Below are 14,786 nucleotides of genomic sequence, written 5' to 3'. Positions count from 1 at the left end.
TAATCCTTCCACTTTATAAAACTCTGGTCCGACCTCATCTGGAGTATTCGGTCCAGTTCTGGTCACCAGTCCTGAGAAGGGATGTGTTGCAGCTGGAGAGAGTCCAGAGAAGGGCAACTAAACTAATTAGGGGATTGGAGGACCTTGATTATGAGGAGCGTCTGCAATCGCTTGATTTATTCTCCCTGGAGAAGAGACGCCTGAGGGGGGACATGATAGCAATTTTTAAATATCTAAATGGGGATCTAGGCTTAGAAAAAAAGCTGTTCAGTCGAAGGGATTGCATGAGAACTCGGGGGCATACAATGCGATTAGAGGAGAAGCGTTTTAACCTCAGGCAACGTGGGGGGTTCTTTACTGTTAGGGCTACAAGATTGTGGAATTCTCTACCACATGAGGTGGTTTCTGTGGGTAGTATGGTGGCTTTCAAAAGACTCTTAGACGTACATCTCAAGGATCAGAACATTCAGGGGTATGCAAGATGATTACAGCCACACACATCTACACAGGTTGAACTGGATGGACTTTTGTCTTTATTCAACCTCACCAACTATGTAACTATGTAACTATGTAATTACACAGGGAGTGCACAGTTTTCAATGATCCAGCAAACTCATAGGAGAGATTTACTAAGACACCAATTACACAGGGAACATGCTGTTTTCAATGATCCAGGAAACTCATAGGGGGAGATTTACGAAGACACCAATTATACAGGGAGCACACTGTTTTCAATGACCCAGCAAACTCATAGGGGGAGATTTACTAAGACACCAATTACACAGGGAGAGCACTGTTTTTAATGACCCAGCTAAGGCCTCTATCACACGGGCGCACCGCCCGACGGAGTCCATTCTGCTCAGCGAGCAGCCGTATGACTGCTCTGTCTCCGCTCTGTGTGTGGAGACGGAGCTGTCAGATTCCCGCTGTCCTCTATGGGGAGAACGCATGAGAACGGACCGCCTGTCCGTTCTCATCCGATCCCATCTGATCCAATTCTCCAGACGGATGGAAATTAGGGTTTCCATTTGTCCGGATTTCAAGGACAGGATCGGATCGGATAGCAGTGGGTGTCAGCGTACATGTCTCCGCTGACATCCGCTGCTCCATAGGGATGCATGGAGCATCCGATCAGGTCTGCCTGAAAAACAGGCGGATCGGATCGCCCGTGTGAAATTTCATAGGGGGAGATTTACTAAAATTGGTGCACACAGAATCTGGTGCAGCTGTGCATAGTAACCAATCAGCTTTTAACTTCAGCTTGTTCAATTAAGCTTTGACAATAAAACCTGGAAGTTGCTTGGTTACCATGCACAGCTGCCCCAGATTCTCTGTGCACCAGTCTTAGTAAGGCTCCATTCACACATAGATGATTCGAATTGCGGGCAGGATTGCCACTATTCTGTCTGCGATTCCAGAATCACGGAAAAACGCTGAACATGTTTGTGATGCCATTATTTCTCAATGGCACCCTAAACGTGGTGCAATTTATTTTTTTCCCCCAGAACTTCTTTTCAGTGATTTAGCTGCAATTTGTCATGTGACTTTTTGCGTCAACTCGCACAGCAATTAGGGTGTCCCGTGTTTTTCTGCGATTCAGGAAATGCGGGCAAAATCAGAAAGATTTCCGACTGTGATTCAAATTACCTATATGTCATTTGAATCTCCCCCCTAGTCTTGCAGTGTAATGAGGAGCAGCTAGCCAAAATCATCATGTAACAGAGCAAAGCAAGGAGTAGAGCCTGCCTATCCAGTGATTAAATATGGTTGCTCTGTGCATATGCTTAAATACTGCTAGGCTGTTGTGTGTTGGGAAAACAGGTATAGCCACTATTCTCAGTTCTAATGAGCAGAAAGCTGAGCCTGTATATCTAGGGGTCAAGGATACTCTCATGCACATTTCTATTTTACATTTCTACATAAAAACAAGGTGTTTACAACCTTAACATTGATATGATTATTTAATTATTTATAATAAAATGATTTTATATATTATATATATATATATATATATATATATATATATATATATATATATAATTTTTTTTTTTTTTTAATTGTGTGTATGTATATATATACACACACTGTAAGTCCACTTTAATTATTAGCCCCATGGTGTACAAGCTTAATTTATTAATGCATGGAAATTATTCTAGCCTCTAATCTATAAGCTAATCAGCTCACAAATACATTTTTGCCATTGTCTGATGTAAAGAAAAGACAAACTGTCAAAAGATTGACATTATCCAGTGGCAACCATCAGAGAAATGGTTCTGAGCTGCGACCATTCACATGTGTTATTTCAGAATAATTCTAAATGTAATTATGCACTGAATGTCACACACCATTGTGAGCTGACTTGGCGATGGCCTTGGCGGCATTCCTCTGTATGTCAGCCAGGGGGGATGTCTCTGCAAAGGTCAGAATCTTCTTGAGTCCTCCTGACTGCTGGAGAAGCTGCACGGTGTCTGCGTCCTCAAGGCAGTTAGCGATTATCAGAAGGGCCTCCACGTGTAAGTCATTAAGCTCCTAAGAAGGCATAATGAGCACATATGCAGACAAAGGACTTGGAGATGTACAATATAGAACAAACAGCATGGAAAAAGTTGCAGGCGCCACAAAACACTTCTACACATTCAAAGCACATAGTTTGGTTTTATTATGTCTGTTGTCCATAGACAGAAACTTTGTGGTGAAGAAATGGCATGGTTTTCTATGGTGCTGTATGTTGCCGAATTTACAAAGATATATCAAATGCATTTTTTGGAGGAAACTATTTTTGGATATTTTTGAAGCTGAAATCCATGATACATTATCTATCAGCATTAACACCGGCTCAATAGCAATGGCCTACCCTAGGGGGGGTTCCTCACTAGGGATGGGCTCTGTGTTTGAGTTGAGCGTAAAATTGACTCGAACGTCAGCTGTTCGAGTGTTCGCTGAACACAAAAACAAATGGGGCGCTAGGCGGGAACTTTGCCCGCCAATGTGTGCCCTATAATGCACTGCGCTGTTGCAGTGCATTGATTGCTGATGACTGGCCAGAGCATGCACCTGACCTGTATGCTTTGGCCAATCACAGTACAATGTACTGTGAGAGCCATCAATGGCCAATCATGGCTCAGGGGCTAAGTCCACGCCCCACACTATATAATGCTGACTCTTACACGGCAGCCGTGTATAGTGTGTGACAATTGAGATTGGGCTGGTAGTTAGTGGATAGTGTGTTCAGTCAGTGAAGTGTACAGGCAAACCCCACTTTTAAATTGTATTGATATGTTGTAGTCCTGGGTCCCCTCTCTGTGCTTCCCAAGTTTGGTGTCCCTGTCACTTATGGTTTGGGAGCAGTGCCATGTCAAGCTGACCAATATTTCCCATATACGCCAATGTTAAAGACAGGGAGCAGTGCCATATCAAGCTGACCAAGATTTCCCATAGACGCCAATGAGCACTGAAAGCTGAAAATTGGTCTGGGCAGGAAGGGGATGAAAATGCCCTGTATTTAAGTAGTTAAGGGGAACCTTATGACCCCCACAGTTCCACCTGCTGGTTGAAGGAAAAAACAAAATGACTTGTGTATGGCCTGCCTAACTATTATAATAACCCTCCCTTACACTTAATCTCATACTAACCCCAGTGGATTGAAAGAAAAAAAAATGACTTGATTCCCCCATCCACACACTCAAGATGGATAGGGGAATCCTCCCACTAAGACATTGTTTTCTGACAGCAGGGAGACTTTCCCCCAGTCAGAATACACTGATCAGGGCTGCTGACTATAGTTGGCGGCGCAGATCCTGCAGAAATTTTCCAACATGGAGGTTGTACATAAATCGATCAGTAGATTGATTTATGTACAACCAGGCTGCACATACATGGATTGAAATTTGGTTGGTCCATGCTGAATATACCTTTGCACAGAGCAGGTAAGTATAAACCTCTTTTTGGCTTCATGCACAAACTTTAAAACCGCATTAATTGGATGTGTACTGGATGAAAGCAGAAATTAAGTGGGGGAGGGGGACATTGAGGATAAGTGGGGGGGAGAGGGGAGCCATTGGTTGTAAGTGGATAAGAGGGGGAGTACTGAGTATAAGTGGGGGAGGGGGCCATTGGTTCTAGCTGGAGGGCTCTTAGATTAAGACAATGTAAACCTATTACTACCGGCAACCTTTTATACACTATTTTACCAAAAGTATTGGTACGCCTGCCTTTACACACACATGAACATTAATGGCATCCCAGTCTTAGTCCGCAGGGTGCAATATTGAGTTGGCCCACCCTATGCAGCTATAACAGCTTCAACTCTTCTGGGAAGGCTGTTCACAAGGTTTAGGAGTGTACCTTTGGGAATGTTTCACCATTCTCCCAGAAGCTCATTTGTGAAGTCAGGCACTGGTGTTGGATGAGAAGGCCTGACTCACAGTCTCCGCTCTAGTTCATCCCAAAGGTTTTCTATTGGGTTGAGGTCAGGACTCTGTGCAGGCCAGTCAAGTTCCTCCACCCCAAACTTGCTCATCCATGTCTTGAAGAACATACATGCAGCATACAGCTTTACTGGGCATTTGACCCAGGACCTCAATGGTGTAAGGATGCCGGGTATATCCACTAAGATACTTTATATCAATCATGTCTGGGTTCATTTATTTCCGGAAAAGAACACCACTATAGTCTGCGGTTGCATACCTTTGTTTCCAGGATTTTTAGGAGATAATCCATAGCTTGGTTCTCCTTCAGAGCCAACCTGCAGTCTGCTTCACAGCTGATGCTGCCAAGAGCCTTCAGGGCCAGCTGCTGAATAACCGGGTAGTCTGACCTTAAGAGCTCCAACAACGGGGGCACAGCATTGTTTTCACACACAGCACTGCGAGTCTGAAAGTCCTGGGTTAAAGTCAAACACAATCTTAATCGCAGGATGTCAAAATAACAAAACTGCTAATATGAAGAACATTCCTTTACCTGGGCCAACAGATAAATACATTCCACAGAATTTTTCTTCACATCAGGATCAGGACTGCCTAGTAAACGGATGAGATGTTCTAAGCCATTCAGTTCAAATATCTTTGCCTTGTTGGAATAGTCAGTAGCCATGTGTGCTAGGCAAAGGGTGGCAAACTCGTGGACCACTACTTCCTCTGTAATAGGAAGAAGAACAGATAGACGTTCAAATATACTTCACTGAATTGCCTTAATGCAAAAAAGCTTGTGCTTATATTGATGTCATTTTGGATGTGGCTTGCATGTTCTATGGGGTCAAATTGCACTGTAAATCGCACCAAAGTAGCACAGGAACCTTTTACAAAATCACACTGCAGGTTGCATTGGGTTGAATGGGCACTGTTACAAATAATGTGATTTCTCTTGTCATGCAATTCTGTACAACTCATGTCGCATCTGAAATAACACTAGTGTAAGCCACAGCTAAAATATGCTCAAACAATGAATAGATTCAGTCTATGAACTCTGAACATTTTTAATCTTACAGAGCTTGTAGACACGTGATCAGTTTTCATCATTGGCTTACTTGACTGGTTTGGTGATGATTCAAGCCCTGTATAAAGTATGCTTCTGCAGAGGCTAATTTAGCATTGAGAGCCGGTTCACACTTCCGCGTGTGCGGCGATCGCATGTAATATCGGAGCGCACTGCTTCTTCATTACATGCGATCGGATGTGTAGTGCGAATTCAGCCATACACTTTGTATGGCTAAATTCGCACTGCACCCGCACCAAACACGCACATGAGGCATTTTTTCAGCCGCATCAGGATCGGATCGCACAGTGGTTCACACTTGTGCGATCCGATCCTGTGCGAACTGTCAGATCGCACTGCGATATGCGATCAAACTGGGGGTGTCGTTAACATTTCATTGACACCCCCAGCGTATCGCATATGGCAGTGTGAACTGCCAGATGTGCGTTTGCGATGCGGGAACAGGCTGCAAATTCGCAGCCTTCCTGCATTGCACAAGTGTGACCCGGCACTGAGGATTATAGTGTGAACATACAGGTGCATCTCATAAAATTAGAATATCATCAAAAAATGTATTTATTTCAGTAAATCAATTCAAAAAGTGAAGCTCAAATATTTTATATAGATGCGCTACACACAGGGTGATATATTAACACCTTTCTTTCTTTAATTTTGATGATTATGGCTTACAGCTAGTGAAAACATAAAATTCAGTATTTCAGAAAATTTGAATATTACATAAGACCAATAAAAAAAAAAAAAAGAAAAAAAAAGTATTTTTAATACAGAAATCTTGGCTTACTGAAAAGTACAGTATGTCCATGTACAGTATAGTATGCACTCAACACTTGGTTGGGGCTTCTTTTGCATGAATTACTGCATCATGGCTGCTTGGCATGGAGGCGATCAGCCTGTGGCACTGCTGAGGTGTTATGAAAGCCCAGGTTGCTTTGATAGCGGCCTTCAGCTCGTCTACATTGTTGGTTCTGGTGTCTCTCATCTTCCTCTTGACAATACCCCACAGATTCTCCATAGGGTTTAGGTCAGGCGAGTTTGCTGAGCAATCAAGCACAGTTATACCATGATCATTAAACCAGGTATTGGTACTTTTGGCAGTGTGGACAGGTGCCAAGTCCTGCTGGAAAATTAAATCAGCATCTCCATAAAGCTGGTCAGCAGAGGGAAGCATGAAGGGCTAGAATTTTCTGGTAGAGGACTGCGCTGACTTTGGACTTGATAAAAAATAGTGGACCAACACTAACAGATGACATGGCTCCCCATCCCCAAGTCATCACTGACTGTGGAAAATTCACACTGGACCTCATGCAACTTGGATTGTGTGCCTCTCCACTGTTCCTTCAGACTCTAGGACCTTGATTTCCAAATTAAATGCAAAATTTTCCACAGTCCGTAGGGATTTGGGGAGCCATGTCTTCTGCTCGGGTTGGTCAACTGCGTTTTATCAAGTCCAAAGTCAGCGCAGCCCTCTACCAATAAATTCTAGAGTACTTCATACTTCCTTCTGCTGACCAGCACACCCCTCATATTTTTGAAAATATTTTATTATATCTTTTCATGTGACAACACTGAAGAAATTACACTTTGCTACAATATAAAGTAGCGAGTGTACAGCTTGTATAACAGTGTAAATTTGCTGTCCCCTCAATAACTCAACACACAGCCAATAATGTCTAAACCGCTGGCAACAAAAATGAGTACACCCCTAAGGGAAAATGTCCAAACTGGGCCCAAAGTGTCAATATTTTGTGTGGCCACCATTATTTTCCAGCATTGCCTTAACCCTCTTTGGCATTGAGTTCACCAGAGCTTCACAGGTTGCCACTGGAGTCCTCTTCCACTCCTCCATGATGACATCATGGAGCTGGTGGATGTCAGAGACCTTGCGCTCCTCCACCTTCCATTTGAGGATGCCCCACAGATGCTCAATAGGGTTTAGGTCTGCAGACATGCTTGGCCAATCCATCACCTTTACCCTCAGCTTTTTTAGCAAGGTAGTGATCGTCTTGGTGGTGTGTTTGGGGTCGTTATCATGTTGGAATACTGCCCTGCGGCCCAGTCTTTGAAGGGAAGGGATCATGCTCTGCTTCAGTATGTCACAGTACATGTTGGTATTCATGGTTCCCTCAATGAACTGTAGCTCCCCAGTGCCAGCAGGACTCATGCTATACGTCAGCACACTAGCATGTCCTCCGTAGTGAAGTCATGTCCGGCCCAGCGCCGTCTTGCGTTCCATGCTGGCTACGGTGGCAATCGGCCACTTCCTGCTTCCATTCAGTGACACAGCCAGGGCTCAAGGGCTGCTACAATACCCAGATGGCTAGGAGAGGCCTGGAAACTGATAAGTTCTAACTATTTGAGCCTATTAGAAATGTAAAGGCGAAATCAAGGCGGCTAAAATAGAACACAAGAGATATATAGCGGAAGAGAGTAAAAAAAACCCCAAGAAATTCTTTAAGTATATAAATAGTAAGAAATCGAGGCCAGAACACATTGGCCCCATAAAAGGCGACGAAGGGAATCTGGCCACAGAGGACAGAGAGAAGCAAAAGTGTTAAATCATTTCTTCTCTTCAGTCTTCACAAAATAATTGGGGGGCTACACTAACCCAGCTTATAATGCTAAATTAAATAATACACCTCAGGAAGTACCCCCATGGTTAACAGAAGATAGACTTAGAACTAAACTAGAGAAACTTAACATAAATAAATCACCGGAACCGGATGACTTGCACCCGAGGGTTCGTAAAGAGCTCAGCCAGGTGATAGCCAGACCCTTATTCTTGCTCTTTAAGGATAGTCTACAGACGGGTATGGTGCCAGCTGATTGGAAAAAAGCCAACGTGGTACCAATATTTAAAAAAGGGCCGAGATATATCCTGAGTAACTATAGGCCGGTCAGCCTAACATCAGTAGTCTGCAAGATTTTGGAGGGGATGTTAAGAGACTACATACAAGACTTTAGTAATGAGAACAGTATTATTAGTAGTAATCAGCATGGATTCATGAAAAAATCATTCTTGCCAGACCAATCTATTAACCTTTTATGATGAGGTGAGTTGCCATCTAGACAAAGGAAAGCCTGTGGATGTGGTGTATCTGGACTTTGCAAAGGCATTTGACACAGTTCCCCACAAACGCTTACTGTACAAACTAAGGTACGTAGGTATGGAGCATAGGGTGAGTACCTGGATAGAGAACTGGCTCCAGGGGAGAGTCCAGAGGGTGGTGATTAATGGGGAGTACTCAGATTAAGCGGGTGTGGAAAGTGGGGTCCCCCAAGGTTCTGTCCTGGGACCAATCCTGTTTAATTTATTCATAAACGACTTAGAGGAGGGGGATATCTAGCACACTCTCTGTATTTGCGGATGATACTAAACTGAGCATGCCAATATCTACGATGCAGGGTGTGGAAACCCTACAAGCAGACCTGAACAAAATAACGGGGTGGGCAACTACATGGCAGATGAGGTTTAATGTTGAAAAATGTAAAGTAATGCACTTGAGCGTCAGAAACACGAAAGCAAGCTACTCACTAGGGGGGGAACCTCTGGGTGAATCTAAGATGGAAAAGGACCTGGGGGTACTAGTGGACAACAGACTTGGCAGTGGCATACAATGCCAAGCCGCTGCAAGCAAAGCCAACAAAATACTGGCATGTACAAAAAAGGAGATTCACTCCAGAAATAGAGATTATTCTCCCACTCTACAAGACTCTGGTCCGGCCACATCTGGAGTATTCCGTCCAGTTTTGGGCACCGGTCCTCAGGAAGGATGTGATGGAGCTAGAGAGAGTCCAGAGAAGGGCAACAAAAATAATTAGGGGAAAGGAGGACATCAGCTATGAGGAAAGACTACAAGCATTGAACTTCTTCTCTCTGGAGAAGAGACGCTTGAGGGGGGATATGATATCAATGTACAAATACTGTACTGGTGATAACCCTAGCATAAGCAACAAACTTTTCAGAGAAAGGGAATACAATAAGACACGTGGCCACTCACTAAAACTAGAGGAAAAATGGTTTAACCTTAAAATACGTAAAGGGTTCTTTACTGTCAGAGCAGTAAGGATGTGGAATTCTCTTCCACAAGCATTAGTATTAGCAGGGTGCATCGATAGCTTCAAAAAACTATTAGATGGGCACCTTAAAGACCACAACATAAGGGGGTATACAATGTATGGTTAACATCAAACACACACACACATCATAGGTTGAACTGGATGGACTGATGTCTTTTTTCAACCTCACTAACTATGTAACTATTTCACTCATCAATCTTGTGAGTTGCCACTTGTCTTGTTTTGATTAAATCATCTAATACTGCACTGAGTCTGGCGCCCCTCTGTTCCTATTTCCACTATACAGAGTCACTTTCTTTGTCTAAGGGTGTATCAGTTGTGGATATTGTTAACAGATTCATGACAAATGTTCCCATACATGTGTAATAATATCTCTCACCCACAGGTGGTTTAGTGAGGGTGAGAGGGGGGTGGGGGGAACTGCAACCATGTGTTGATGACCTCACTCACAAAATGACCTGTGAGAGGTCAAGAGGAATGATTACATCTGTGGGTGGTTGGTATACAGGACTATAAAAAGAGTCCATAGCATAAGGAATACTCTGTTTTTTGGAGCTGTGGAAAGACCAAGCATGCAGCCAGGATTTCTTATTGTCCTGTTCCTCCAGCTAACCAGTGTAAGCTGTTGACATTCAACTACCATATTGGGAATAGGAGTGTATGTTTTAAGTCATAGTATTTTGTGTAAGGTTTATGGTAACTTTTATGTGTAAGAAGATTTATGTATCTTGATGTCCAGTAAAGTTTTGTTTTATGCTTTTTATCAAAACTGCTCTTGTCCAGTATACCTTCATTCTAAATTTTGTTGTTCCCACATTTGATACAAAGGGTGCACCCGCCAGGTGCTGGTTGATTACTTTTCATCTCATGGATCTCCACCATGGACTTTCCTATTTTATCATGATGTGTTTGCAAATCTTATGTTTGTTATACATCCCTCTAGCGCCACTGTATATATCTTTATTCCAGACCCAGACAGACAGACAGACCGACCCACTAAAAGACCGGGCAAAACATTAACCTTAACCCTCCAAGCCAGGACTGCACCTACTGACTGCTTCAACCTGCTTACGATTTGTACTGAGCATTCTCATATGGATGTTAGTACAAATATTTGTACGAATGTTTATTAAAAAATTTACTATTGTATACATAGCTTACAGTAGAGCTATAGGCACAATTTTATTTTTATTCGGATAGAGTAAGGGAGGGTTAGAACCCCAGTTTTTTTTTTTTTTTTGATAGCTGTGTCCCATTAGGGAGATTAACTTTTAATTCCTGTCCCAAAGCCGAGATTGAAAGTGAAAGGAAATCTTTGCAATTTAAGGAAATCCCTTGGGGTCACCAGAACAAGTGTTCCTATTGGATGACTTCCCCTCTCTTACTTTTTTGGGGACAGTCAAAAATGTGGGATTTTCCTTTACTTTTATTTTTTGTAACAGTAAACAGGATAAATAGAGAAGGTGAATCGACCCCATTTGGGGGCACAGGCAGCAGGAAAAAAAAACCTAATCGGTGTTCTAATCCATCTCCACTCTGTAAAATACTAAAAAAAAAGTTTTAATTACTGTTTTATTTTAAATATGACCAGTGGAGGGGCAAGCTATCATGCAAACCTGTTTCTAAACAGTGCTATTGCTGGTTTATAACTTTACCATCCGGTGAGTTATTTTAGGGGGCGACCGGTGAAGGCAGCACAAAGGGTGCCTCACTACGCACATTATCTCTGAAGAGTCAGCACAATCACCTCTGAAGAGTCAGCACATTTTGCACCTTATTTTTGAAAAGACAACTCAGTTTGCACTTTTTGCACATTCTTTTTTGCTGCACTTTATTGGACTTTGTCTTTGGACTTTTATGAATCACTATTAATTGACTTTATACTTATAAGAAAAAGTTTTTTCTGTTTTTTTTATTTTTTTTATTTTGTCATAAATTGACGATAGGTTATCGTGATACTACACAAATTAGCACCCAATATCTTTTTGCACAGATCAGTATATTTATTTATCTATATTTATTTACAGTGAAGCACAATTTTGCACAACTTGTTTAAAAGAAATGCATGTGTAATCACTACCTGATATGATCACATGCATAGAAGTTTGTTTTATTTTGAAGTCACTAATCATTTAGCACTGTGCACTTTTTGCATCTCATATTTGTATTTTGTATGATTATTTATATATATATATATATATATATATATATATATATATATTTGGTGATACACGTGTCACTTTAGGACACACTTTTTAGTACAGTTGCGCCGATTTCTATATTTTTATTCAAACCTGTTTCTATGCCCTGAATGACCAAAGTACATATTTGCTTTACGTGTTTCTACACTTCTTCTAAATCATTCACTGAAGCCCCCTAAGAACCTTGCACTCAATGAAAGCCCATATCTGCAGAAGAATAGCTGTGACCCCACTGAGCTCTGTACTCTGTGATATGTGTGACTTAGGAAGTACTATGTTAAGGGGGCTACCAGGACAAAAATTAAGAAGACGATGGCCAGCAACACAGAATGTAACCCTTGATTTAGACATGGGAGAAGTAACATTAATTTTGAATCGTTGATGACCCAAATCCACACTGCAGCTTAACCATAGCAGAACTGGAGAATATTTTATAGTAGTGATCGACCGATATCGTTTTTTTATTGCCGATACCGATATTTTGGTCATTGGATATCGGTATCGGCTGATATTGGCCAATATTTTCAGACATTTTAAATTTTTTTTTTTACAGGTACTCTGGTGGAGGGATCTAAAAGCATTCAAAACGCCAAGTTTGGCTGTTTTGAATGCTCGCATTTTTTTTTTATTTTGCCGCCGAGTACCCGGAAATGATGTTATGACATAATTTCTGGGTTTTTACATGGACACCCGATCAGAGCCGAATACGGCTTTGATCCGGTCTTCTGTTCGGCGGCCATGCAGGTAGGATGCCCGGGTCTACCGGTGGGACGGGAGCCCCGCGCGACCCGTGGGAGGAGGGGGGTCGTCCCCTCCCGCTCCTTGTAATGACAGCTGAGTGGCTTCTCAGCCGCATCAATTGTCATTACAAGACAGCCGACCGTCGGCTATGGACGCCGGTACCGGGGTGATGCCTCTAGCTGCAAGCATCACTCCAGTGCATGCACTTTCCCGAAATATCGGCAATATCGGTAACCTCAGGGGCCAATTCCGATATATGAGGGAAAGTGCATATCGCCCCCCCCCCCCCCCCCAATATATCGGCATTGCCGATAATCGGTCAATTCAATAAAAGTAGCAATTTATTTCCCTAGTTCAGACCTGTTCAGTTATAATTTCTGCAAAGAAGGTTTGGCCAAACACCGAGATTAAAATCTCTGCATGAATAGCAGGTAAAAGCATGGACAGACCACAAGTGTCAGTATGTCTTCACAGAATGGCTGTAGTTTTTTTTTTCTCAAATTCTTAAGTGTTTATGTTATACGTTGGAGTATTAAAAACTTTGATATGAATACTCTGAATAACAGTATGTCAGTGAAGCTATACGCGAAAACACAGCAAGCCTGATTTCATGTACACATTCAGCAAGTTGGATCCCTTGGTTAAAGCTCTTTTCAAGTGTTAAATTCTATAAATCATTTAATAGTTTTACGGAGGCTGCAACACCAGTTAATGTAATCCGTATAAGCAGATATTGGTTACATTGGAGTCTTCGGAGCAGATGGCTGGGTTTGTAAACAGAATATTTTGCAGATTCAGAGAGTTACCTTCTGGAACAAGACGAGCAATTAAGGAAGGTATGATATCCAGCTTCCGCATCAGTTTCCGGACGTCATCTGGGATAAAACACGAAAAGATAGGAAGAAATTATTTAGTAACTGCAGTGCATGGTAATATAGCAAAACTCTACATCGTTATTTTTCATCAGCGAATCCCTCCTCAATCACAAGAGCGAAACACACAGACGCCCTAGGGGCCCCAAGGCTGCTGTTTGAATAAAACCAACTGTGTGTCTCGTCTGCTGCAGTCACAAAACATTTTTCTTTTCGATCATCTGTCATCAAAGCACAAATCAGCCATACTCAGCATAAGCATCGTCATATTCTAGTAAAGAATGTGCAACATAAGAAATTAAAAACTAAACAAAAACTTATAGGTGCACTTTCTTTTTTAACCACTTTAGGACCGGAGGATTTTCCTGCTTAACGTCCAGACCACTTTTTTCAACTTGGCACTGTGCGACTTTAACTGACAATTGCGCGGTCATGCAACGCTGTACCCATACTAAATTTACATCCTTTTTTTCCCCACAAACAGAGCTTTCTTTTGGTGGTATTTGATCACCTCTGTGATTTTCATTTTTTGTGATATTAATAAAAAAAGAGCGAAAATTTTGCGAAAAATTGACATTTTCTACTTTGACAGTTAAAAAATATCCAATATATTCAATTTTTGTCATATATTTAGGCCAAAATGTATTTAGCTACATGTCTTTGACAAAAAAATTCTCAGTGAGCGTATTTTTAACCACTTTAAGACCGGAAAAATTTACCCCATTCCTGACCAGGCCATATTTTGCGATTCGGCACTGCGTTACTTTAACGGACAATTGCGCGGTCGTGCAACGCTGTACCCAAATTAAATTCCTTCCCCCCCACAAATAGAGCTTCCTTTTGGTGGTATTTGATCACCTGTGCGATTTTTTAATTTTTGAAAAAAAAAGAGCGACAATTGTGAAAAAAAAAACAATTATTGTTTATTTTTTTTGCGGGACTGCGACATTGCGGCGGACAGATCGGACCCCTAACTGACATTTTTGACACTTTTGGGGGGACCAGTGACATTACTACAGTAATCAGTGCTATAAATATGCACTGTTAGGCTACGTTCACATGTGGGCGTAGCGGATCACGGGTAGAATCACCGCGATTCTGCCCGCGATCCGGAATCATTGCAAATCGCGGGACGCCTGTGCAATGCCAGTGATTGGCAATGGCATCCCAAATGCTGTGCGATGTTGCCGCGATCTCCGCCGAATCGTGGTAACATCACACAAACAGAATCGTGGGACGCAAGGCGACCAAAAAGGTGCAGGAGCGTCTTTTGTGCGTCCTGCGATTCTGTGTGCACGATGTTATCGCGATTTGGCAGGCTAAATCGCTGCAACTTCGCACGGCGTTTGGGATGCCATTGCAAATCACAGGCATCGCACAGGCGTCCCACGATTTGCAATGA

The 14,786-nt window shown here is 42.3% G+C and overlaps 1 protein-coding gene across 2 annotated transcripts in view; it reads right to left on the bottom strand.

The window, feature by feature from the left end:
- Window positions 1-14,786, bottom strand: part of ARMC3 (armadillo repeat containing 3) — a gene marked incomplete at its 5' end in the record, with an annotated part of 128,636 nt that overhangs the window by 88,483 nt on the left and 25,367 nt on the right. For both annotated transcript variants that reach the window (XM_082259096.1, XM_082259097.1), the window contains 4 exons: window positions 2,346-2,529; window positions 4,687-4,881; window positions 4,960-5,135; window positions 13,319-13,387. In XM_082259096.1, the coding sequence (XP_082115222.1) occupies window positions 2,346-2,529; window positions 4,687-4,881; window positions 4,960-5,135; window positions 13,319-13,387 (624 nt within the window). The remainder of the gene's footprint in view (window positions 1-2,345; window positions 2,530-4,686; window positions 4,882-4,959; window positions 5,136-13,318; window positions 13,388-14,786) is intronic.

Source organism: Pelophylax lessonae (genome assembly GCF_965119305.1).
Source record: "Pelophylax lessonae genome assembly, chromosome: 5".
NCBI lineage: Eukaryota > Metazoa > Chordata > Amphibia > Anura > Ranidae > Pelophylax > Pelophylax lessonae.
This window is presented reverse-complemented; position numbering and strand designations above follow the sequence as displayed.